Source organism: Gadus chalcogrammus, chromosome 6 (assembly GCF_026213295.1).
Source record: "Gadus chalcogrammus isolate NIFS_2021 chromosome 6, NIFS_Gcha_1.0, whole genome shotgun sequence".
Classification (NCBI taxonomy): Eukaryota; Metazoa; Chordata; class Actinopteri; order Gadiformes; family Gadidae; genus Gadus; species Gadus chalcogrammus.
The window spans coordinates 6,352,459-6,379,062 of record NC_079417.1 but is presented as its reverse complement, the minus strand read 5'-3'; the positions used below and the strand labels follow the sequence as shown (position 1 = coordinate 6,379,062).

General features: G+C 43.0%; 2 protein-coding genes across 8 annotated transcripts; one reads left to right on the top strand and one right to left on the bottom strand.

Annotated features, from left to right (window-relative positions):
• Positions 1-1,615: 1,615 nt before the first annotated feature.
• On the bottom strand, positions 1,616-11,147 carry rmi1 (RMI1, RecQ mediated genome instability 1, homolog (S. cerevisiae)). 2 transcript variants are annotated; one of them, XM_056591626.1, is made up of 9 exons: positions 11,058-11,147; positions 10,367-10,622; positions 8,834-8,944; positions 8,379-8,528; positions 6,714-6,784; positions 5,813-5,936; positions 5,412-5,502; positions 4,804-4,963; positions 1,616-3,560 (listed from the first exon to the last, which is right to left on the bottom strand). In XM_056591626.1, exons 2-9 carry the CDS (start codon positions 10,523-10,525, stop codon positions 2,456-2,458), a joined length of 1,971 nt encoding a protein of 656 aa, XP_056447601.1. In that variant the 5' UTR covers positions 10,526-10,622; positions 11,058-11,147; the 3' UTR covers positions 1,616-2,455. The 2 variants fall into 2 exon arrangements, with proteins under 2 accessions (XP_056447601.1, XP_056447600.1); XM_056591625.1 differs by lacking the exon at positions 11,058-11,147 and having other exon boundaries at positions 1,617-3,560; positions 10,367-11,051.
• Positions 11,148-11,198: 51 nt separating this feature from the next.
• Positions 11,199-26,601, top strand: hnrnpk (heterogeneous nuclear ribonucleoprotein K). 6 transcript variants are annotated; one of them, XM_056591620.1, is made up of 18 exons: positions 11,199-11,285; positions 12,295-12,368; positions 12,502-12,652; positions 13,062-13,159; positions 13,408-13,464; positions 14,402-14,445; positions 15,852-15,924; positions 16,186-16,293; positions 16,731-16,859; positions 19,200-19,531; positions 20,864-20,908; positions 21,522-21,551; positions 22,336-22,378; positions 23,184-23,199; positions 23,728-23,760; positions 23,895-23,962; positions 24,353-24,522; positions 25,852-26,601. In XM_056591620.1, exons 3-18 carry the CDS (start codon positions 12,595-12,597, stop codon positions 25,880-25,882), a joined length of 1,335 nt encoding a protein of 444 aa, XP_056447595.1. In that variant the 5' UTR covers positions 11,199-11,285; positions 12,295-12,368; positions 12,502-12,594; the 3' UTR covers positions 25,883-26,601. The 6 variants fall into 6 exon arrangements, with proteins under 6 accessions (XP_056447595.1, XP_056447594.1, XP_056447592.1 ...); XM_056591619.1 differs by having other exon boundaries at positions 16,180-16,293; positions 22,339-22,378; XM_056591617.1 differs by having other exon boundaries at positions 16,180-16,293.
• The last annotated feature ends 3 nt before the right edge of the window (positions 26,602-26,604 follow it).

Here is a 26,604-nt window from a genome sequence, read left to right as displayed (position 1 = left end):
ATGCATTGACTGTAGCTTTGTCAATATATGAGTCTTAATATTTAACACACACACACACACACACACACACACACACACACACACACACACACACACACACACACACACACACACACACACACTTGTAGTCTCCATACTGTGACCATACTGTGTCACGCACACCCAAACACACAGGTATGCTTTATTCATCGAAAGAGAACCCATTTGCTCATCTTGGTGGAAAGCCTAAAAAGAGTGGTCCTCTCTAAAGTGGATTTTTCATCAATGGCTCTAATAGGGCAAAGGAAATTACAACTGCTGCTGCAGCAGGCTGGTATTAGTGGAGATTGCTCATGCACTTTTTACCCCAATGTTTGTGATGACCAGAGGTACACTACAGCCATAGCATGTGCATTAGAGAAATTAGCAAAATGTTCTTTCCCTCATGGGCCTCCGCTCTTTCTGGGGCTCATTCACCACTCACTGGCTAACTACAATTTGGAAAGGTACATCCAAAATTAGAGTGTAATGAAAAAAGCTTATTTTATTTACAACTACCCCGCCGGATTGAGACAAGGCAGGGGGAAAATGGTGGATACACACACACGGAACCAAACATCAAAAATCGAAAACTATAAGTGCAGTTTAACATTTCCTCATTCCTCCTCTAAAATGGATAATTTGTCAGTAACTACATGGTAACTTTGACATCTAAAATAATTTCCCGGCTTTCGAGCAAGACTATTGTCCTGCGTGTTACTGGCGTCCAGGAACTACCCTGCACCCATTTTGAAGGGAAGTGGGGAAGGTCATTTGACCATGTCCTGTATTCAGAAGGGCTTTTGGCTATACAAATGATATATCAAGCTACATAATTGTTTACATATATATATATATATATATATATATATATATATAATGCCCCTCACCATAAAACAAAGGATAACACTGTTTAGTAAAGCGCATCAAAGCGTAATAAAAGATGAAGTAATAAGCAATGTCTCCTTCCATTAGACATTTCCTTCCTTATCAAGCCCTCCATCAAAAACGATACGGATGTGCGTATGTTGCTTCTAGTTCCTGGTAGTCTATAGTCCCTCTACTCTTTTCATCGTCCATCACCCCATATTTAGTCAACGGGTCCCCCCCCCCCCCCCCCCCCCCCCATCGTATCCAGTCTCATTAGCTCATAACAGGCTAACGACATGCGAGGCAGGGTCCTGATTTAACTGCTCAACCTGATTAGGCCTTAATGAACTCCGACCATCCATCTGAATGGACGCGCACACAGGGGCATAGCAATGAGCGAGCGTGACCAGGGCCTGGCCCCCGCACACACACCTGCGTGCACATTTAATATAAGTGCATACATAGGCTCACCATGGGGTCTTTTAGCCAGGGATTTCATCATTATCATAATGAAACATCGCTTTATCACCGCAGTGATCTTATGCACTCCGTGGCTGTACTGCAACAATAAAAGAAGACATGAAAGACAAACCCTGCCCCTATGACAGCAACGTATTTTAGCATTATACAACAGATGTAGATCTTTGTTGTAAACCGTTGTTTTTAGAGAAAACGTTGGATGCTTATTATTTTTACATTTCAATAACTCATAATGGATTACAATTTGAGAAATAAAGCAAGATGCTTTAGATTCAAGGATACTTTTTTATTTGTTTACAGAGTCTACACACATACACAAACCATAAAATATAAAAGCAAAATATCAAATTGGTAGGAAATGGTTTCTGTGTTAAATGTAAAACCATCATTCTCAAATCACAGATGACATCAACATTGAATGAGAACAGCAGAGGTCCATGGTCTCTCCTTTTATGTCTAATTCTCTCATTCTTTCATGGCCAAGTTTATTAAAGACCAATACTGCCCTTGGACATTCAATCATTTTCAAACAGGAGCAAAAGATGTATTGAGTGAATGCAAAGGCCACCAATTCATTACAACAATCAGCACATAAATTCTTTTTCTCTTACCCTGGCACTCATGTGGTCTCATACCCCTTTCAATTATTTTGCACTCACCTCGACATGTCTCTATTCAGAACTTCCGATTCCCATTACTGTTACCTTGAATAAAAACACCTATAATTACCAGTTTGCAAAACAGATCTGATGCATGCATAAGTGACACCAAACGTACAGAATGGACAGCCTGAAGTTATGTTTAATGTTTATTAACTGGACCATTATACGTTCATTGCTGTGCAATGCCAATTCATTTGCTCATGGCAAATTTCATATTGGTTAAACGCTTGTTGGAGGCATCGGTGAGCCCCGAAATTGTCCCCTCGAAAAAATGCGTAGTGTTACTTATTCATGCGTTGCATAAAATGTAAATGTCACGATTTGTTACCAATTATCACAAATGCGGAGGCCAGGGTCACACGTTTCAATAGGTAATTGCTCTACCAGCACAGTTGAAAGATTCTTCTCTGCCCGGTTTCAGTCCATCATTTCGCCTTCTCCCTGCCCCGGACCCTCTGCTCCAGGGCTCCGAGGTCTTCCTCCGTCACGGGATCTATTCTGGTGACCACCGCTTTGCTGCCCTGCTCCTCGAACCCGAGCGTCATCACGCAGCACATGTCCACCATCTCCTCCTTGCACCGGCTCATGCCGGCGTCCAGCTCCCCTCTGCGACTCGGATCGCGCCTCATGGCGCCCTTCTGCGCCACGGTGAAGCCCAGCAGTCCGCTGAGCACCCCGTCAGACAGCTCCACGTCCAGGTAGCCGGTGCCGTCCGACACGGTGGCCCGGACGCACCAGGCGCCCGTGCTGCTCGTCAGTTTGCCCAGCAGGGTGACGATGAAGGCCTTGATGCGCACGCTGGTGCCTTGGCGTTGTGGCGCTCCGGGGAACTTGGCCTGCAGCAACCTCAGGTAGGTGAACGGAGGAGAGGTCAGCGCTAGTGTGGCGTCGACGTTCCAGGATGGTCTCGAATTGCGACCGACTGGGTCTGTTGAGGGCATGTCCTTCAAACGCATGGCAGGTCCCTGGGTACGCTCTGTGGACTCTGGGTGCGGCGTGGAAACGGCCGGCAGGACAGCGACGCCAAGGCCTCTGGAAGTCTGAGGCGTGTCCATCTCTTCCTGGAAGCAGTACTCCAAGTCCATGTCCATCAAGTCCGGGTCGTCCTGGATGATATAGGCCTCTTCAGGTATTCCCGGTGAGGACTCGGAGGGTTTAGGGGTCACCGGCCCCAACAGTCTTTTGGCAGCACCCCTACGGCTGGACCCCAACCCAGAGGCAGAAGGCCCCGGGGTTGGGGGCCGTCTGAGGGAGGGTGGAGCAGAGCTGTGGGACCCACCTCTTGGTTCATCGTGAGCCCGTGGGGAGTTTAGACGCGCCGGTTCATTCGTACCCTCTTGATAGACCAGGCTGTCCAACTCATCCAACGGCAGGTCGTCGAAGTCTTCATCAGGGAAAGGTACTTCCTCGTATTGATTTGATCTTATGGAGGATGTTGGGTCAAAAAGGACAGAATCTCCTTGGTCACCCAAACCTATTCTTCTGGCTTGGACAGGATTGCGTCCATGAGACTGTGTTGAATATTCGCCCCTGGAAGAAACCGATTCATATTACTTGTGCACACAACAGTTAAGCATGCGCAAAGATACTATCAAAGCGATGCTGGAAGTCATAAATAATATGAATACTATTATACTATAATATGAAGAATAGGTAGCATTGTGGTTGTAAATGTGTCTCACAGGATAAAAGCGTATCATTGTTTCTTAATAAATCACTGATAAAAATATATAGAATACAATAATATCAATGCATCGAGGCCGACCTAGTTTAAACAAGTACGTAATTATAAAAAATTCATTACAATATATATGGACACAGTCTCAAGATTGCAGTCCTGCACTAGAGGAAATTAATATTTGATGAACACTACGTTTTGTGTCTATATTCAGGCTATTGGGTCTTTGGTAATGTCACCATGGCATTGGGTGTCAATATTAATGGCAACACCAAAAATACATATATGCTATCCAACCATTTAGTAATGACCATTACCGAATTCAAAATGTCGAAAGCTAGACTTTTATGCAATAATGAACAGATGAGTGTTCCTAAACGAGCCAAATCTGAATAATATAGATGTCTCATCCTGAGAGCCCATTTCTTTTCCCACTGGGCTTTTGATTGTTTGAGTGCTTTGGATTTAAGGGTGCCTAGAAAATATACCTCCATTTAAGTGCCTGTGAAGCTCTACAGACGGTCACTGTAACAAAGTGATTAGTTTCCTTCATTAACTGGTCAAAAAAAAATGAATTGAATTAAATTAAATGAATATAATGTATAACAGTATACGACGATGATCAGACACCGAGCTATAGAAATGAAATGGGAACATGTTAACATAAATAGTATACACCTCATGTTGTGAGACTATTATTTTTTATATCAGCTCATAATTTATTTGCATGTATTGACTGATGCTCTCGCCACCTCTGTCCTCTCGTCTTATTCAAGCCATTGCATTTTCTTTATTTATTGATCCACATGCTTTATTTGCATGTTGAAACTGTTTAAGAATGATGCAATTCAAATAATACATTTTGATATAACATTCATTATATTATAAAAAAAAGTCTGAACTCAAGAGTATCACAATATGATCACTTATACAAACGTTAGTCTCAATTTTACCCCACTGATAATAGCGAAAGTAACATTGAATTATCCCCCAACTCAAAAGGAAAGCTTGAGGGCCGGTGAGGTACCATTCAGTCCAGGCAGGACGTTAATAATAGGCTCAATTCTGGGCTAATTCCCTCCCGCCATTACCTACCTGGAAAATGGAGGGTGGGCCTGGGTGGTGATAGAGGAGCCTGTCCCGTAGCCGCTGTCCCTAATCGCTGTGGCCTGAGCCCTGTCCAGCTCCTCCTGGGCCTCCAGACTGGCCAACAGCTCCTGGTCATCCGGGTCCAGGTCCTCCATTTCATGGTTCGCTAATGACACCAAAAAGAGACATAGACGCACAGTTCAGTTACACACCGTTTAAATGAGCCAGGCTGTACAATTGAAAGGAGGGGGACTGTATTATTGAAAACTCTAGGAGACGAGGAAAGCCTCACGTTGTGTAACTTTAATTTTAACATACACATTTATGACGGCAACACTGAAAATCGTTTTTTTTTTTTTTTTTATCATATTTATTATGCTAAGCATAATAGTACTGGAAGGATTTAACAATCTTGCTAGATTACGAGGTACAGGTACATGAAATGCAGGCAATTGCTACCCTTTCTTTCTATATGGCAAGCTGTGACGGGTAGTTTCCTTGAGTTGATTTCACAATCATCACTCTCTAACACATTTCATAGGTGGGAAATTTCGACCTTTTTACCCTCAATCTCCACCTCATCATTATACATTGTGTTGCTCCTGGTAAATCACCTTCCTGCAGTGCAGGTGCGTTCTCCTCTTCAGCTCCTCCAGGAGGTTGCTCCTCCGCAGGAAGACCCAGAGCTCCGCAGAGTACCCTGCCCTGGTTCGAATCAAACTAATTAGATCTTAACAGGCAATGCCATTTATCCTGATCACATTATAAATCACATCATCAAATGGGACAGTTGACGGTTGGTGGTGGACACGAATGCCGTCATTATCATCGGGTATAATCATTTCTTTAGACCCGATGGAGAAAAAGAAAAAAAAAGGACAAAAGGGCTTCTTTCCTGCGCTGCCCCCACAGGAGAGGCCCCGCGTTCCAGTTACAATGGACCCCTTGGTTGAAGAAAGCCAGCAGGGGTGGAGGAGGGAAGCCCTTTAAAAAAAAGAGAAGGGGCCGAGCCTACCTGGTTGTTCCGGTCCACCAAGTCCTCCACCTCGCCTCCGAGGACCTTGACGTTCTGCGGCCCCAGCAGAAGGACCCCAAGCCGGCACACCATCTGGCCCTGGAGCTGGAGCTTCACACCGGGCCTAGGGTGGAGACAGGGGACCGTCAGCACCGTGACAAGGTGGTACTCTTCTTTTCTCCATCCAACAAGCATTACGTGGTCAATGCTAGCCTGGATGTAAAAGTAGCAATCGTTGATTTGTGATTTCTTGTCACAATGGGATTTAGGGGAGAACTTTTTTTTTTTTAAAGGGGACTATTATGGTGTTTGCCCAACAAGAAAACTAAGTATACGAGATCCCGAAAATATGTTTTTGAAGCTGTTTGCTGGAAATAGCTTTTGTCTCCAGCAAACAGCTGGGAATAAGTCTGAGTTGCCGGACTCCCTGGCAGGCAACATGGCAAAAACGGACAAATTAGACATTTATTTTTGAATTGAATATCCCTGCTTCAGAAATGCGCAAACATCTCCGCCCAGCACTCGTCCGCTGGTCCACAAAATCTTAGCTATGCTCTGATTGGTGGGAGGTGGGGAAGTGGGAGGTAATATTCAAATGTTCCCCCTTCCTACGTAGGAGGGGGCACCAAAACTGTCTCACTCGTTTGGTAACTGTAGGCGGGGTACTTTCAGAAATGCATATCTCACTTTACTGACTTTTTTCAAAGTTTGTATGCTTGTGGGAGCACCAGAGACCCAAAACAACACCCCAAATCCCAGGAAAAGTGTTTTCATAATATGTCCCATTTAAGATGATTTGATGGAATGGCCACAGTTATATTCAAGATATAAACACAATTAATTTAAGTACCCCACAACCTGTCAGCTGGAAGTCAAACACCCTAACTGATGCGGCCCTCACCTGAGAGAGGTGTTGAGAGCAGAGATGGGCTGATACTCCATTGCCTCCAGGTTCTGCACCCCATCTGTCACCTGCCCAGTGGACCACACACAGTTCAGCCCAAATTAAAGACTACCGGATAGAGGGACACAGCACGTTTAACCTTTAGGTGCGAGCAGTTGGGGGAAAAATAGAATACATATGCTGGGATTTCTTTTAGGGTATTTTTGTACTTTTCCTGCAAATATATCCAAACAACCAAAACAACCAAAAAACAACATTTTTCCCGTCCTGCTCATATTGTTTATGAGCAGTACACTTCTAATGGTGCTCAAAAACACACCAACAAAAGTAAGCGCTTTCCTTTTGTGTTGGTTAACGGAGTCCATCCTAATGAGGAATCCTTTGAGTTAGTTATCTTTTCTATGAAACCATGAGGCAAACATGAATCTGCCTCCAAATAAAGTTACTCGATCTGTGTTTTATTTTTTGGAATTTTAGGAAGATAACTTGATTTGTGCTCTTCACCTATTACACATCTTGGATGGCCCCATCATGAAAAACCCATCTTGGAAAGTTTCCAAGTCTTTAATGGAAATAACCAATTAATGATCAATCGGTATTAATACATGTTACCATTAAATTGGCACACATATGAGTGATGATTATTCGGTTTCGCTATATGTTGGATCAAGATATGGTGAAGTGAAAATGGCTACTTCCGTCTCATGTGCTCATGATGGTTTCCAAGCAACCGAATGTGCCTTGAGATTGGAGCTATACCCGAATGTGAAATCAGATTCTGTCTTGACGCATCTAGTTCCACAACATTTGTGAAGAATTCCATAACAATTTTAAAGAACCTAAAAGTTTGTGAGAGAGATTTGGAAAACTAAATTAAACACTGTGGGTGTGTAGCATTTGTTAAATTGTACACACATTGTGTACATTAATATAACCCTTTACCAGAAAATAACCTTTTGCGCCAGGTGAAAGCTAAATCTACTTGACTCTAAAATCGACCGCCTAAGTATTGTGAAGAGACTCTATCCCTTGCAGAAATCCATAAATGTTTCTTTGGCACAGTGCCATTGGATATAGGCGTCTCCAAATCTCTACTTCCTTTTCCATCTTGACACCTGCTGTGAGGGGAGAGGTAGTTATTTTACAATTATATTTACACAGACTGTGGATGCTTTATAAAGTGGCTATTTAATGCATTAACACAGGGGGGAAAATGCTAAAGTAGGCCGACTAAAAGCACACTTTTCCTGGAAATGTTTCTTAGCAACAAAAGTGCACCACTTGATGTGAAAAAAAGTGCAGAGAGACAGATCCTTGGTTTTTAACTCTATCGTTTAGTTTAGTTCCAGTTTGATTTAAGAACAAGTCTTATTTTTGCCTAATGGGCAATGAGAAAAATTATTGTAATCATAGCACATCCCAACATTTCTAGAATCCTTTTGTTAACAAAAAACAAAGCTTAACCTTGCTATTTATTTGCATACATAAAATACCAATAATTGTTTTTAGTGTATCATTTAGTTTGTTTTACCAAGACCATTTCTTTCCTTTAACAATTCATATTTTTATCATTCATATATTTGGGAACATTAATGTTGCATTATGCTTTATCTTTCAGTGCTTTAAAAGGGCCATATTGCACCCCAACGCTGGCGTGCTAACCTGTAGGAGCAGCATGCGGGTTGGCCTGGCCTCCCAGGGTCTCTGGGTTGCCTGGGTTACAGAATTCACCTCCTCATTGGTGCAGTCCTTGCCTCTCAATTTTTGCAGCTGGCCGTACGCTGGCTGGCTGATGTCGAGAAGCGAGTCCATCTAGGAGAGTGGAAAAGACCTTGGGGTTATAGGGTGCACTCTGCATATTGCTTATTATGCAAAAATGTTTTGTGATCAATATACAGAGACACTTGAAGTAGGGGATTGTGAGTAAATAATACGTATTTTGGTAGTTTGGGGAGCACCAGAAGCACATTTCAATATAGTTTGTCAATATCTTCCCGTACAATGTTAACGATCAGTTCTCTTGGCTAACGGATGCATGTACATATATCCCGGTGGACATATATTGTAGGTATATATAGATACAATATTAGAGCATACATTACAGACGCAAGACATACCTGAACACAAAACGTGCCTGTGAGCTCAGTCTTTTGGGCCCCAGACAGATCACCCGGGAGGACAGGATGGCCGAGGTCCCTCAGATCTCCCAACAGCCACTGGTCTAATACCTGGAAACACACTAGTTTTCAGGCACGTGCAGAGGGGGGGGCTATGGGTGCCCGAGCCCCTGCCCTTCCCCCTCTGAAGGACCAAAGTGCCCTTTTGAGTGGTCGTTTGAATTTTCAATGCTTTGTAAAATTACACATTAACATGTGAATCAATTATTCGAGTATAAAAATGTCTGAAAGTAATGATACAGAAGTAAAGTTTGTACTTTGTAGCCTCGTATACCGGCGCTCAGTGCGCTGCTGCCGCTGAGTGACGTCATAGGCTATCAACGTGACCTTTCACAATTTGCCTGCCTGCAAGATGCGCTTGTTGTTTTAAGAGACGGTACAACGCAGGGTAAGATCACTACAGAGTCAGACACAGACAGTTGTTTCCAAAACCATAAATTTGATAATGCTAAATAAACTGTAACAGTTATCTCGTTTTGTAGTGTCATTTTGAAGTATATAGGCCTATGTTTGCCAGCAAAAGCTTTTCAACGAGCATTGTTTTAACTGACCTGTGAAAGTGGCTACCACTCAGTTTATTTTCTATAGCCTACCAGCTAGCTATACAGCTAACCTATCTGGGAAACCTTTTGAAAAAAAAAGGGAAAGCATACATCGTTATATTTAATCTGTATACTCTGTAGTAACTACTTGGCCACATGACATGGCCAAATCCGTTTCATGTCTACTCTGTCTCAGTGTCTCTGGCAGAACGGGTTGCAATTAGTTTTATATTTCGACATTTGTCGATTTTCCGGGGTTTTATCTGTAATAGCGTCAAGTGCTTAGGGACCGTCAAAAAAGTGCAACGTATTTTTTTTAATTCTTAATAACTCACTCGAAATTCTTCCTATCAACATCAAACCACTTCTGATGTGTTTATGTACTCGTTTTGTAGTCCCCACTACCCCTTGTTTTAAAGAAAAACTTTTAATTGTTTTTAAAAAATGCAAAAGTTTTCAGTGCATGTATTGCATCCATATTTAAGGCTTTATTTTTAATAGCTCACTTGTTCTTATAGATATCAACACCAAACCACTTCTGGTGTGTTCATAAACTCATTGTGGAGTTCCCACCACCCTGTGTTTAATAGAAAAACATAAAAAATTAGTAAAAAATAAGTCATACGTATACATTGTGTATAGTTAGGCTAATTCATATTCAAGGCTTTTATTTTGTAATAGCTTAATTGATTTTATAGATATCAACACCAAACCACTTCGGATGAGTACATGAGCAAACATGTGCCCTTTTTTGAATTTGAGCCCCTGCCCCTCAAAGGGTCTCTGCACGGCCCTGCTAGTTTTATAACAATGTGTCTTGCTCTCATCCACTTGCATGCCCATGACACAATTATTTATGGATTGTGGCCTCCAAATGGTGTTTATTTATTATTTACGGTTGTAAACTGAAAGCAGATGTACCCTTACTTACCTGTTGGTTTATCTGCTGTTGTGTGAGGTGGCCCCCTCCTCCCTCCTCCTGAACCCACTCCACGCAGGTCTCCAACCAGGCGAAGGGCACATGGATATGCAAAGAAGACTGGAGCCAGGCCATAGTGGCATTCACCACTGCCAGGGTCCCTGGAGGCATCTTCTTCTTCTAGCGTTGGCTAACTACTACTGATCCAGCAAGATACTATCTTTCTTTATGTTGTTGCCATCTTCCCTTTGGAAGCCATATTTGGTCCCTATAAATAAAAGATTAGACACAATATTCCTGGTAAATTATGTTACATGTGAACTTGGGTTAGATCCTGAGATAGTAGTTAACTGAGGAAAGTCAAATGTTTCTCTATTGAACGCAAAACTGATTCAGTCAACCTTCAGAAACCGACCAGCTACGCTAACCAGTTCAGTCGGCATCACTTAGTTTACATTATTTATTTGTATGCAAACTATTGTCCCTTGAAAAACAGATGTGTCTGAACATCTGACATATATTTTGTTGGCGCGTTTAGTGTTGCTGGAGACCAGCCAAGGCGCCAAAGTTGACGTTCGTTCAAGCAAATAAACATGCGAATTGTAAACAGGGCTACTATAACTATTTGCATACAGGCTATCTTTGGAGTTTAATCTTAATAATGTGACATCTTCGAGGATACGATAACAACGCTTTAACTAACCTTGTGCAAAAGCAAGCATTTCTAAAAGTCTGGTGGTCTCATGCTCTGGCCAACGGTACTGGTAAGATGTTTGATTGACGTGAGTTGCACTAATCAACGCTCGTCTGAGAAAAGACAGTGAGCCGTTTGCACCAATAAACACTCGATTGTGGGAGGACATCGAGCCATTTCCGCTTTGGGTAACGTAAGAGAAGGAAGGGAAGGAAGAAGCAAAGTGTTGCATCGCAGGTTCGTGTTTCCAAATAGAAATATAATATTCATGTTATTATTTTACACGTATGTTGCACGCACTCTCCCCGGTTTATTTAATATAAGATCGCGTAATATCGCGGTTTCCTCATATTGCTCACAGCTCGGCAAATGGTTTTGTTTGCTGCTATATTTAGCGTGGAAGCTAACTCGACTAGCTTCATTTTCTTTAGCACATCGGTTCCAACATGGTAGATCCCAGAGCCAAGGTTCCGAACGTACACTGGGCGGTACCTCTCCCATTACTACCAGTACTGATTGGTTGGAAGCGGTACAGGGGTACCGCCCACCGTACGTTCGGACCCTTGGACTTAATGGCTACCACGCAATATGGCGATACTATAGGCACTCTCTCTGTCCTATCAAGGCCTCTTTGTGGTTCACGGTTTACTGATATTCGAGTAAGTAATTTCTAGCGTTAATGAGTCGAAATTGTTAGTGATAAAGTGACTTCGACAATTGTTGTATTTCAGCTAAATATTTAGCATCGATAAAGACTGCAATTGGAGTAACGCTACATTCTCAGATCATTTCGACGGAGATCCTGCATGCCATTTTGGACGCTAACGTTGGTTATCTTGGTTTTTATGCTAGCTATTAAGCGTCATTAGGACACACGTATACTCTAAGCACGTAGTTTAAATAAAGATAACTATGTGTCTAATCTCAGTTTAATTTAATCGCTGTTATAGCTTAATGTCCATCCTCGCTCTGCATTAGCCTATTCCTAGCGCTTATCGTTAAACATGGAGGCAATGGTTACGCTTCTGGCCTTCGTCGCCCAGTTTTCGGTGTTATTGTGAATGTTGTATTTGTTGTTGCATACAATAATACTGTGTTTTGTTAGTTGTGCATAGGACTGGTGAACGAAATGGCCATTACAATAGCGCTGTTGGTGTGCAACGATGCAAATGCAACAATGACAAAGAAATGTGTGCCGATCGTCGATTCTTTCTGATATCTCGTCATGTTCTCCCTCTGTCCACAGGTTGCAGCCGCTGGTTGGTTCTAGCCTATTCTGTTACGCCCATCGTCACAACCTGGTCTTCACAATAAATATCGGTGAGTGCCAGCATTCTTAACAGTCTCTCATAATCAACCCCTCCTCTCCTCCCCTTTTTAAAACGGCTCTTAAATACACTGCTGTAATTTGTCGAACCTTCTTCCTCTCTACAATGACGACCAACCGCCACAGATCTGCAAGCCCGGTTTCTTGCTTCTCTTCTCCCGTCGCCGCCTCTTCCCCGGACCGAGGTGCCGATCCAATCCCACTTGTGGCCAGCCGACAATGGAGACAGAAATTGAACAACAAGAAGAGACCTCATTCAGCAACACAGAGACAAACGGTATACTATCTCTTAATATCAATATTACAATGCATATGTCGATGTCATCCTTCTAAGCTGTTGTTTCAAGCAAAACTTCGAAAAAATAATAATAAAAAAATGGATTTAGTTTGATCTTGGAAAGGAATGGTAATGTTTGTTAATAATGGATACTTGAATCTTGTAAGAATAGTATATATTTTACGATGGTGTGTATTTTCTCATTTCTTATTTGTCTTGATAAATAAGGCAACAGTGTAGATTTCCATTGCCAAATGTTAAACAATCCTTTTTGCACGTTACTTAAAATATGCAATAATAACACTGCATTGGATACATAGTAATTCATTGTGAACGACTAGTTGCTGGATATAGCATACATTTCTCCAGTTCATTGGGTTAAATCAGTTTTAATCAAATGATCTTTTAGGTAAGCGCCCAGCTGAGGACGCAGAGGACCAAAAATCATTCAAGCGCTCCAGGAACTCAGACGAAATGGTGGAGCTTCGTATCCTCCTGCAGAGCAAAGTAAACTACGTGCACTTTTTCAAGCATCCTTCATGTCTTTCACATGGCATACCTATTTATTGTTCAAATAGAGCCGTATTGGTGGAAAAAGTCAATTTTGAAAGAATTCTTGAAATTTCCTTTGAAGAATCGTTATAGTTTTTCTCTTACTATATAATTTTGTGTTCAGAAATTGCCCGTCACTTGTTGATGTTGGATTTCAGTGTTTTCTATAGATTTCTAACCTTATCTTCACCATTTGACTTTAGAATGCAGGAGCGGTGATTGGGAAGGGTGGTAAAAACATCAAAGCTTTACGAACAGACGTGAGTACACCTATTCTAAACATGTATTCTATCCTTAACCAAATTGTGCAGTCTGCCAACAACTACCACATAAGATCTTTTGGAACCATAATTTCTCGTTATAGCTATACTGACTATCTGCGAGATTTTCTGGCCTTTCATGTGTAGTAAATGGCTGTTGGAAACCTTTTTTTTTTATAGTTGTAATATTGATGTGGATACATTTTCTTTATTTTCTTTGCTTCACTTGCCCAAAGCGCACTTGTTCAATTGCTTTTCCTTGACACAAGTTGTTTTCAAATCAATTAAAAATTTAGATCCCAGCTCAAGCCACGCTAATTGAGTTTTAACTTCTAGAATTGGCACAGTGCAGATGAGGTCACTTCTAGCGCCAAATACCTTTTCATTCAATGAGAAATGTTTAAGTAACCTGCCCAATACTCAATTCATTTATTGTCATGACCTCTTTTTCTCCTCTCTCCACTTACCCATTCCCTGTTCCCTCTGTTCAATTACTGTTGCTCTCTCATTGTCCCTCTTCTCTGCCCCCCCCCCTCCCACCCCCAAACATTTTATCCCTCTGAATCTCTCAATATACCATTACCCATTTTTCTAATGTCACCTTCTCTTCTCTCTTTGCCAAACAAATCTCTGAGAGAAAAAAGAAAAAAATGAAGTCACATTTGACCAGTTTAGAGCCTGTATATTAAAATGTATTCCTCTCCCCCCCCCCCCCCCCCCCCCTCCCTCTTCCCTCTTCCTTGTTTTTTATTTTACTGTTGACTTTTTGCCCACTTCCTCCTCTGTTGCCCATGTTCTGGATGGCCCCTCCTGCGCCCGCCCACCTGACACCCTGGTTGGCCCCGCCCATTATCGTGCCCTGTCCCTAAATGGGCGCCTTACTTGATTGACATCTGTGTGCTCGAATGGCCCTGGCCCCTGCCCATTCCACGCCCAGTACAATGCCAGTGTGTCAGTCCCAGACAGCAGTGGGCCTGAGCGGTATGTCCCAAAGCTCCTCCCTCTCACTGCCTGTATACAGGACAATCAACAAGAACAGATAAATAATAGTCATCCTGCCTCTGTCAAGTCACTGTATTTTAATCTACCTTTTCTCACAGTATTGTAGCGTGAAAAAAAAAAAAATGCCGTATGTCCAACTCAAACTCGACCCAGTGAAAGCCAAGTCAAAATCTTAAATATTACCTCCATGCGGAAGTTCCGTCCAAATTCAGCCATATGAAAGTGTTTTTAAGGGTTTCCCAGAATCTGCTAGCACGCTACACAAGGTCCCTGTGTTTCCAACATGTCTGTTTTTGATATTTTCATGGATGTTTTGTCTTATTGACTGCGTTCCTCCCTCTCATTTCTGAAAATTGGTTTCCCGGTGATTATCAAAAAATATAACTTAAACAAGTATTTTATTTCTGTTTTGCCTCATTCCATATGTTTCTGGTGACGGTCATTGTTTTGTTAGCCTGAGACTGCCCATCCAGCGTGTGTGCATAAGGCCAGGTTTACAGTGTTGTCTGTTTTTCCTATCCTTTACGCTTTCACCTAAGCTTGGTCATTGGAGTCGATGACGGTGTCCCCATCTCTTGTGCGCTCTCTCACCTCGCCATTGTCCTGTGATTTTTTTTTATTTTTTTTTTACATTTCTCCCAGCTGCCTGCCTCCCCAATCCAGTGGTGGTCCATCTCAACCTCTGTTGCATAAAAGCTTAATACTTTATTTCTTGGCCGTTTATCTTTTTCTATCCATAGACCGCACTTACATTTTCTTTTGTCTGGATATTTATTTTTCATTGATTTCTGGAGTCGTTTTAGTTTATTTTTATTAATCAATGTGGATGCAGATAACCTTCACAATTCTAGTCCGTGTGAAGCTTTACCAACCGATCAGACCTGTTTAAAAACTTAAAAAATTGATGTTTGCTGGTAAATCTGCTAAAAACCACAAATTGTAATTATTTGTGTAGTATCTTTAGCGGCTCTTATTTTTTTCTTTATGATGTTTGATTCCCCATCTCTGCTCACTAGCATGCTGTTAATCACTTTTTTTGGATTTATGTTTTTTCTTCTTTGAACATCTTCTCCTACCGAGAAGACAATTATTTTTTGGGTGGATTGTTGTTGGTATGGGGCCTCAACGACTTAGGGTAAATAGGATATTCTCGCTGACATTACTATCAGTGATGAGTTGGGGAAGAAGTGCAATGTAAATGTTGTGGTCTGTTCTGTGGCTAGCACTCTGCTGACGGGATGTTGTGAATACCCTGTTCTAAAGTACCTTCCTTCTCCCCCTTGGTGACATCACCTGTCTGGTCCTCCTCCCCCCCCCCCCCCCCCCCCCCCTGCCGGCTCCACTGCTGCGCCGCCTGGATGTTTGTTGGTGGACACAACGTGTAGCATCCTGAGTATCAGTGCAGACATCGAGACCGTTGGCGAAATCCTGCTTAAGATCATCCCCACGCTGGAGGAGGTAGGGAAAATGTTTTTCTCTTCTCTTTATTCCCCTTGGCGGAACACATTGTGTGCAAGCTTGAATACCGTGTAATAGTCATCCGTTGAGCCTTCCGGTTCCCCTCCTCAACGGTGTGCCTGAAGTAGTGAGGAGGGGCCAGAGGGGTGGAGCTGAACTCGGTTTGGCCTTTAATTGGATCCCTCCTCGGGTCTGGTGCCCTGATCCGGCCAAGTTTACCTTAATACAATGCGCTGATAAATATTTTCCTCCTAGTACCAGCAGTACAATGGCATGGACTTCGACTGTGAGCTTCGACTGTTGATTCACCAGAGTCTGGCTGGCTCAATCATCGGGGTAAAGGGAGCAAAGATCAAAGAGCTCCGAGAGGTATGTGGAACCCAGTCTGGTCTCTGGCAATCAAAAGCACTTAAGGAAAATGCCTGGAATGTAATGTTTTATAATGCACCTTACTCGTAAGGTGTATTATAAAACATATAATGCACCTGACCGCCACCACAGATGCGTAGACTTGTAATGTTTGCAATCATTCTGTTCCAAGGATGTTTCTCTTTTGTAGTTAAATACTGCTTAGGGAATTTGGCTGTCTATAGTTTCATCTAGCTAATTCTATTGCAGTTTAAGTATGTCAAATATAATGGTTCAAGAATGGGCCATAAAATGTAAGTGTCCTTTAAAAAAGGTACCCTTTTTTTTATTAATAATTTGTCAGTTTACAAAAGGTTTCTGGAGGCACAAAAGTTTGATATTGGTTGTCATATCAGTTCTGTTAATGCTCATGTTGACCCGTGCTTATGTCTCTCTAGAATACCCAGACCAGTATCAAGCTCTTCCAGGAGTGTTGCCCTCAGTCAACAGACAGGGTGGTGCTGGTTGGAGGCAAATCGGAGAGGGTGGTTGAGTGTATCAAGACCATGCTGGAGCTCATCGCTGAAGTGAGTTGTAGTTACAGCTCATATATGTGAAACGGAAAATGAAGGAATACATTAGGGGTGTAACGATTCCCCGATACGAATCGGTAACCGGTTGGATTAACACAGTGCGTTTACATGGGACAGCTAGATCGGATTAAGCCTTTTTCCGATTTTTGCTACTCGAACGGACCGTGTCAATTATCCGAACGTACATGGCCCTTAAGAGAATCGAATAATGGCCGGAGCATGGCTGAATCCACTACCCTAGGTGGTGCTGTAGCCCTTTCAACAAGTGGTTATAGAGCCACTTCCGGTTGACCTCTACGTCCCAGCAACAACAAACACAGGTGGCATTCGAGAAAGATGTTTTCAGTAGACGGCTGTCAGTTCATTTCGGTCCATGTCATTTCTCCAACACTCCATTGTTCCTACGTATGCGGACTCCTCTGGCGGCGGAGCAGCGGGAGGAGTCCAGCCAGAGGAGTCTGCATGCGACCGAAAGGTCGTAACAATAGAGCATCAGAGAAATTACATGGATCTGAAGTGAACTTACAGCTGTCCCGCATACGGCAACAATTCCCTTTCTCTCCATGTAGGGTTTCAATCAGGACTTCAGAGAGTCAAAGCCAAAATTCCTTTTCCCCCAATGCCTTCTCCACCATGGCCGAGATAACCCCCGATTACTAGTCTTTGTTGTGGAAGTACCGGAGAGTCTGAGAACCCGACGCAGTCTCTAAGGTTCATGGAATCAGAATATCCCTGTCAGTTCGGTCACGGCGCAATGAATGAATAAAGATCGTATACACGTTAGACGAAAAAAAACGTTTATTTGGACAGATGTGCCTGAAGTTACTACTTTACAAACTCGTTGATGACCAACGTTAAGGAAAACATGTACTTTTAATTCAGCCTTGGGTGAAGTCGAAGCGTAGTGTGTACTGAATGCATGTTGATGATGATACACTACTTATAGGGGGCAATGGCATGATACCGGCTTGCTCCATCTTCTGCGTCCCCGTTTTAAATAAATCGCCGTTTCTCGTTTGCCGACGGCGACAACCATAAACGTAAAGATATTTTTGTAGTTATAAAGAAATAAGAATTGTTTATTTCTCTATGGTGTCAACAACACGACCACCGTCCCCTCCTTCTTCCGGCTCACGTCCCCCGGCCGCAAGATCTCGAGCATGCGCAGAACACGAAATTCGATATCCGAAACGTTGCAGGTTTACATGCAGGTAGAAACCGGACTATGATCGAGTTATCTAGGGGCTCTTATCCGATTTCGCTTCTCCGTTCACATACCGATTTCTGTCCAAAGTAGATCGGGTAAAGGTGTTTACATGCGTTTTTAAAAGTCCTGTCTTATTCGTTTCTTTATCCGATAATGACCCTGCATGTAAACGCACTGATGGATGGGACTACATCGAGACGTGGGCCCCTGAATCGATTTAAAATCACCAAGAATCTGTCGATGCACTGATTTTAACTGTTGCAAATCGGTTGAGTGAAGCTTCAGCCTGATATCCAGACAGTCAACTAAATTTATTCAGTTTACATACGCATCCGGAAATTTTACTTAAGGAAGCGGGCGGATCCGTGTGTGGGTTTGTGTACGGCACGAGAGCAGGGAACAACCGGAGTTGTGGGTGTGTGAATTAAAGCCATGTGTCCGAAAACTGTGAAATGATCAATGCAACAGCGTATCTGACATCAAACGTGTGGAAGTCCTTTGGGTCTTATAAGGAGGGGAATATTGACAAAAAGCTTCGCTATTTTTATAAATTGTGAAGGACAGCGATCAGGTCTATAAATAAATATTTAAATAAATACATTTATTTGTCTACACAAATAAATAGAAATGTGATGTAGTTCTAAATTTATAAATTGGTCTTCCATTTTTTTCTTCCAAGATTCCATGGTCCCTACACCATATATATTTGAAAGTAGGCAATGTCTCTTTTATATATGGCTTATTTAAATGAATAGAAAATTAATCTGTTAACATTAAACAAATATTAACTGTCTGTCAGATTGATTCACATCTCATCAAATCGCACCGGATCGTTAGAACATTGAATCGAATCGTCCCATATCAAAATGTATCGTCCCTGAATCGTATTGTAGCACATGTATCGCGATGCGTATCGGATCGTCCTATAAAGGAGAGATGGACACCCCTAGAATACCTATGTCACTTTTGTATACAAAATGTAATGCTGAAAACTAAGGTGATAAAGGATGCAGCCTATGAATCCATGCAAATGTTTTCATTTCAATTCATTTTGGTAGTGATTCCTACTCTCAAATTGTTCAGTTGCCTCTTCCAGTTCCGTGTCTTACCTTGTCGTTGTTCGCCAGGCTCCCATCAAGGGGCGTGCCCAGCCTTATGACCCCAACTTCTACGACGAGACGTACGACTACGGCGGCTTCACTATGATGTTTGAGGAGAGGGGGGGCAGCCGCAGGCCCATGGGGGGCTTCCCCATGCGTGGGGGTAGGGGCGGTGGTGAACGTGGCTTCGACCGCATGCCCTCCGGCAGGGGAGGACGTGGCCCCATGCCCCCCGCCCGCCGAGATTACGACGAGATGAGCCCCCGAAGGGGCCCCCCCCCTCCCTCCCACTCCGCTAGGGGAGGCCGAGGAGGCGGCCGTGGACGCAACATGCCCCTTGGACCCCCACACAGAGGAGGGTAAGATGTTTGCACTCGCCATGGTTTACCCAGAACTGATGTGATGTTTTGAAACTCTTTCATACGCTAGCTTATTCTTTTGAACACGTGTATATGTATGTGTGGGGTCATTTACATCGTGATGTACTGATCAATCGGCCACCTTTCGTTAGGAGCCGATAAACTATCAACATGTCGGTTATTGGATGCATTTAACAGGCTGCATCTCACTGAAGAACAGGCTTTACAATACCAGCCTGTAAGTGTGTTTTGTAGGTTCGCTCAAAAAAAATAGGTAATTAATCACACAAAAATCTAACTTTAGTGCTGATCCAGCATGTCAACATAGTTTCTACAATGTGAAGCAAAAACAAGGGTTTGTTGAAAGCTAGAAGTTATAACGGCGCTGCTATCTAGTCTGACCCCCAGTCAGTGACTCGTGAGGGAGGCTGTTACAGCACTCCATGGGAACAGATTTTCTGAAGACTCGTGGCACCGACTACAGTTTCTCGTTCTAATTTACAAGTTCTGGCAAAGGCAGGCTTGAAGAATCTATAAAAAGCTGTATGCTTCCTTTGAATGTTTCATTTTGGTTCAATACATTCGTCCATATAATACATTCATCTACTTGTTTCCACGTTTTCAAAACTCCATAATGAAATGAATAACCATGATGAAAGAGTTAATGCTGCAGTACATTAACAGTTGCAAGGGCCGGAGAAAAATAAACATTGCCAGAGGCTATCGCCAACTTCTTTAACGTCTTCGGCGACCACTGCTGCAGAATCAGTACAAATACGTGGCACCACATTTGTACTTTTTTTTTGTTTTATTTGGGGACCCACAGGGTTTGTGAAAATTACTTGCCTATTTAAATAGGCAAGTAAGGTTTGATTAAAAAATAGTGTTTCACTGTAAAAATCGGTGATCAGTATCAGATCGGCTAAACCAACATTAATAAATTGAATCTGCCTACATCAATGCGTCCCTACATGGTACCGTACGCTATATAAAGGCCATCATTTGTTATTCAAATACAATTGAATACACCTACAGACCTGATAATCCCTGCCCCATTTACTTTTCACCCTGTGGTCATTGGGCTTTTGAGTACTGCACCACAATCTGGGTTATGATCTTGGTTTGTCATTCTATAGATCACGAGCATCCAACTTAATGTAACCATTGCCATGCGACACACAAATCAAAAAAGAGAATTTGCCGTTGTCTTTTGCAGAGCACGCAAAATCTCATTGTAATCCCATTCCCATGAAGTGTATGTGCACCTTTTTATATCTGTGTCTGTGCTTATGTACGTATGTGCGTGTCTTTCCATCTCAACCGTGCCCACAGAGATGACCGTTACTATGAGTACCGCGGCTCTGAGGACAGGTCAAAGTAAGTCCCGGCCCCCCCCCCCCAAGACCCCTGCTCTCCTGCTAGGTTCCTTAGTCCCCTCCACCCCCTACCCCACCCGCCAACCCACCCAACTCATCCCCAAGGGATAGATTGACATTTTGAATTTGAATTATTTCATTAGTGATATTTGCCTCTATAGCCTTGGTATCTGTCACAACTAGATAAGGTGGTGTCTGTTAGCCTCTAACCCTTGGTTGGAAAAAAATAAAAAGACCATGTATTGAAGATCATAGCCTTAAGTTGGTAATTGATTTGACAGATGACCAACTCTGAAATGTCTCTGTATCCCTTTTTTACGCCCCTTTTACCAGCCTGCATTATCCGTTTCTCTGATGTGCTTGTTGTCTGCCACCCTTCATAGTTTGTAGACATGAATTAACTCCTTTTTATACACCATTTCCCCCATCAATAAAACCCTTGCGCTATCTGTGTTTGTGTGTGTGTGTTGCGTGTGCCTAGCCCGTGAAAGGCCGTTAGCTTGAACCCATCCTCTACTGTAGTCATTCCCAAGGGAGCTCGACTTGTCAGCAATATTGCCTCCTTCCTCATGTGTAGAACACTTATTTATACAGCCTCTTTCCCTCTCGTTTAGGAGTCATATGCAGAGGCCTCTAATTTCCAGGTGAGTTTAATAGTGCTTCTGTGACTACTTGTGATCCACTGCCCTGGTGGGGCCATGTTCTTGTTGTTTTGTGTCACAAATATATTTAGTTTTTACTCAAAATACCAGCCAACGATTTGAATGCCACGATTGATTGCTAATATCACCTGTGTGGTGGTTGCAATGATCAGGATATTCAGTGGGTTATATACATTGGACTATAAATGATAAACTGTAGCATTTGGCATGGACTGGAGCTTTAATAAATAGTAACATTTTGCCTTTTTCAATAAATCTGAAGGCTCACGGCAAAATGGCTGCCATTGTCCAACTGTATTAAGCGTAATCAACAAGTGAAAGAAGTCTATTGTCAAACATGACGGTTACACGTATGTTTGTTAGTCTTGCGAGGGCATCGGATCAGCTCCTACAATTTCCCTTCCCATTTTTCCCCCCTTCATTTTGTTTGGGTTATAGGATGGGGGGTCCATCCTCATCGCCAGCTGTCACTCCTCTCACCATAGCACTGTCAGAGCTGTTCCTGTTACTGTGTGGGCGGGTGGCTGGCTGGCACAAAATGTGTTTATACTGTAATCGTGCCCAGCGCGTGTGCGTGCGTGTGTGCGTGTGTGCGTGTGTGTGTGTGTGTGTGTGTGTGTGTGTGTGTGTGTGTACTCTGACCTAAACCTTGAAATTTCTTAGCGAACAATGTGAACCATTTAAGTCTAACCACTTCTTCTCCTCTCCTCTCACTCTCCTTACTCCCCATCCCCCCCTTCTCTCTGTCCTTCACCATCTTCATCAGCAGCGACAGAAGAGGCAGACCGGATCGCTATGGCGATAACATGGTTAGTGACCCTTGGAAAAAAGTGCATGCAGCTCTCTCTGGTATCCTATTGGATGATGGCATCATCAGGCTAGCCTGCTGATTGGTCTCCTTACCAGACAATGGCAGTGATTAAGATTGTTTAATGACCTAGCACGGCAATATTAGAGGAGCTGGGCAGTTCTTCCCACAAACACCCAAGCATGCATGTATTCCTGAATAAGTGCATGCATACACACATACTTACATACTTGCATGCAAGAATGAGCATACCAGTTCATTCTTGCCATGCGTGAGCCATCCAACCAAATGACCGTAATCACAGCAGAACCCATAATAATCACCCATAATTGGCATGTACTTTACCATGTACTTTCACAGCCCATTTTTTTCGGGTAGCGGAGGGAGGATGTGGGGGGTATGAACGGTGGCCCTGGCTGGTTGCTAGGCAATAATAACGCTTTGTTGACAGACTGGAAGGTTTCTCTCCATCTAGCTCTGTTCGAGCTGGTAGGATACTGCCAAGCGTTGCTCGGCAACAGCATTTCTGAATCGCCTGTTGCCCTGGTGACAGAGCAGCAGCTGAATAGCAGGGGGAAGTGGGGGCTGTTGGAGATGCAAGGAAGGGAGAGAGGAGGGGGGGGGGGGGGGGAGTAAGGGAAGGAGGAGCCTGGCTCAGGGATGAAATTTGGGTGGCTTTCAGTTGAGTCTATTCCATGGACGAAGCTGCTGCATCCTCATTGCATTTGTCCATCTCTCATTTAAGCCTCTGTCGGTAAAATGCAGAACCCTTTGCTAAATCTGTCTTTCTTTTTCTTTTCCAACAGGGAGGTGGTGGATATGGTGAGTAGGCACTGGTTTTGTCTTTCGTGCTGGAATTGTAAGGAAATGTCATTTTCTACGGTGCTGGTGTGGCTGTGTGCTAGCGTAGTGTATTAAGCGTAGCCTCTTCTTAATCTACTGTGGGCGAGGTGTTTGTTGGACACTAATGTGTGCTACACTCATGTAGCACATTGGAATTAAAACAAATGGCTTTCATGTTGCCTAATTGGCTTGATCTTCAATAGGAAGGTGAAGGTAAGTTATAAAAAAAAGAATGACTCAATAGGCATTTTCTCTATGTTGTACAGGAAAGCCATTGCTTCCCCCCCACCCCTGTTTTTTCAAGTGGACATTTCAGGCTTCTTTCAACAGTTTATACCAAAGGCTTTTGGTGCACAAGTGTCATTGATAATGTCTATGGCTCAATATTGCAAAAACCTGGCAGCTTTTTGCCATTTAAAGGATGTTTGACATGGCTTGTTGATCTGTCAATCCGTTTGCTAACGCTCCCCCCTCCTCTCTCTCTCTCTCCCTCTCTCTCTCTGGCAGATAACAGCTCCTCCTGGGATAACTACCCATCAGGTGAGCTGCCACGCTGCTATTCCCTCATACTGGGGCCATTTCCGCCCCCGTGTGTACAAACAATGCGATATGAATGTATTAATTTATTTCCCCATATCACCCTGTTCTCTGACTCCATGTCTTCGTGTCCTCAGGCGGTCGGGGCTCGTACAACGACATGGGGGGCCCCGTCATCACCACCCAGGTGACCATCCCGAAAGACGTGAGTATGCAACGAGGTGTACCCCCCAACGCCACCGCTCGCTCATTTTTAACGAGCTGCTAATTAAACTCAAGCGGTCTGGGCGAAACCCTCTGCGGTGCCATGTGTGCGTCAACGTCAACGTCATTCGTCAGTCTGCTACGAAGAACATTTAGTCGTTGGCCTCGTCTCTGCTTAATTGGCTCATAATGATTTTAATGTATTATCGAGAGCGCCCTGCCGTTCATCACGTAACTCACCTTTTCATTACCGTCTAGTGATCAGGCGAGGAAATTGTGTTTTTATGCAGTCTTTTCCCTCACGGAAATTGTATCAAAACGTGCCCTCGGTTGTGGCTACTGACAGGAGTCCTGTCCCTCCTTCTGTTCCACCACCCTGACCTTCATGTAGATGGCGGGCTCAATCATTGGTAAAGCAGGCCAGCGAATCAAGCAGATCCGCCACGAGTCCGGGGCCTCGATCAAGATCGACGAGCCCCTGGAGGGCTCTGAGGACCGCATTATTACCATCAGCGGCACCCAGGACCAGATCCAGAACGCCCAGTACCTGCTGCAGAACAGGCAAGTGCCGACGCCTAGACCACTGTTTGGTAAATACAATGAGGCGACTGGTATCCGTCTTTCAAGGACATCTAGTGCTGCAACATAGGCCATTTATAGCTAAGTTAGTCCCCAGAAAATGGGTCATTTGATATTTGTCATTGATTTAATCATTGTATTGATTTTTGAAGCACAAATAACAGATTGCTGCTTAATTTTGCAGTTCAATTTGGTACATGGATAATTTTTAAAGGATTAGGTTTAGTTTTTCTTGGCTGCTTGTCAGATAAAACAAATCACTTTGAGCTTGTGATGGCATTTGCTATTATTTATTATTTACAACATTTTATGGACTCAATGATAATAAAAAAAATTCGTGGAATAATCAACTTTGAAAATAATTGTTAGTTGCAGCCCTAAGAAATTCTATTGTAATCCATTAAAATTCAATAGGTGGTGTCATATAAATCTTCTAAATTCGTTCTTTTAGAATTTTGTTGATTTAAAATATGGCTGATCCTTAATGCTAACTGTTTTGTAGTTAAGCAAACTGTTAACAGATAAATGATCAAAACAACTATGTGAATTGGCTCTTTGGATATTCACACATCAATGCATTTGACTGAATGTATATATGAATGGATTATTGTTGGGTGATGTATTAGCTGCCAGCTGTCTCTTCTATTCACTAACCCCTTCCTTTTCTCTTCATGCAACCTGCCACTTGCACAAAACCTTCCTCTTTCATGAAATGGCTCTGGAAGGTTTGACGTGCAAACCAACCATCAATGAAATGCATGTTTCCAACGGGTCTATTTGTATGACTCAATGAATTTGTAGAAGGCAACAAGCAGAATGCCTCAGCCATCCAAGCCGTTTCACTGTGAAGCAGGGAATGGATTGATTCTTCCCCTGGCTGCTGCTGTGTGGAAGACTAGTGATTTTGTTGTTTTTAGTTAGATGAACCGACAACAAATCACAGTCTGCCAAATGGCACAGGCACCTCCTCTTCTGTCTCCCTTGGCAACCAATAAGCATGTATTGTACACACTGCGTGTTGCTGCTGTTTAGCTTAGCCTGATGCTAACTGCTGTAGCACTCTTTAAGTAGCAGTGTAGTGTTGCCTTGGTAACTAACCCTGCCTCCCCTCCTTCTTTCTCCCTGTCCTATCCCGGTGCACGGTTTCTTCTTTGATGCCAGGATTAACACTACACCTCCCTTTGCTCTGTCCCTCCCCTGACTTTTTTTGTTGTCCCTTTTTTATTTCCCCAAAATCCTCAGAATGAACTTTGTTTGAGTAACTTGTCCCTTCTAAGTATTTATTTCTTAATGTCTTGCTTTGTATTTCAGTGTGAAGCAGTACTCTGGTCACTTCCTGTAGGCCCATGAGACGCTGAGCGAAGAAGAACCCCCCCCCCCCCCCCCCCAAACACACACACACACCCAAACCCGAAAACACACAAACGCATACATATACACACACCCCTCCACGTCCCTCTTCAACAAATCCCACTCAAAATATGGGTTTCTTTTTTGTATTTTTTAACTTAAAGTAGGTCCAACATTCCTGTGCGTTTATATATAAAAAAAAAAAAAACATCCAGCATTTTTAGGTGTAGCCCATTAACTCGTACAGTAACTTCTTTTCAGCTATTTCTGATATTAATACTGCTTCCTAAAAGAAAAGTTAAACATCTTTATTTTTGGATGAGGTTCTGCGTTGTGTACATGTTTGTCTTGAGAGTAAATTGATGTGTGGGTGTGTGTGTGTGTGTGTGTGTGCGCTATGGTCATCTTTATTGATGTCACTCACAGCTGAGTTGTAACCTTTGTAATACTCGGCGCATCGCACAGAATGTAAGCTACAGTTTTGTTTTGATATTTTGATCATTTTGTGAAATATTTTATGTTTTTTGTTTTTTAAATCAATGTGGGAATCCTCAAATGCTTTCAGTTTGGAGGTGTTGGAGTGCGGGGGAGGGGTGCACATCTTTGGGACTCCTACAGTGAGTGTAGTTTTACACTTGTGTACGATTCAGGGCTGACCGACAATTTCGTTGTATATTAAGTCATCTTTATTTTGGGGGGGGGGGGGGGGGGGGG

Coding starts and splice junctions, on each gene's coding strand:
- rmi1 (XM_056591626.1), bottom strand. CDS start 10,525: ATGCCTCCAGGGACCCTGGCAGTGGTGAATGCCACTATGGCCTGGCTC. Junction 8,945..10,366: donor AACAGCAGATAAACCAACAG/GTAAGTAAGGGT, acceptor GTGTGTTTCCAG/GTATTAGACCAGTGGCTGTT. Junction 5,937..6,713: donor GCTCTCAACACCTCTCTCAG/GTGAGGGCCGCA, acceptor TCTCCACCCTAG/GCCCGGTGTGAAGCTCCAGC.
- hnrnpk (XM_056591617.1), top strand. CDS start 12,595: ATGGAGACAGAAATTGAACAACAAGAAGAGACCTCATTCAGCAACACA. Junction 13,160..13,407: donor GTATCCTCCTGCAGAGCAAA/GTAAACTACGTG, acceptor ATTTGACTTTAG/AATGCAGGAGCGGTGATTGG. Junction 23,963..24,352: donor AGGTGACCATCCCGAAAGAC/GTGAGTATGCAA, acceptor ACCTTCATGTAG/ATGGCGGGCTCAATCATTGG.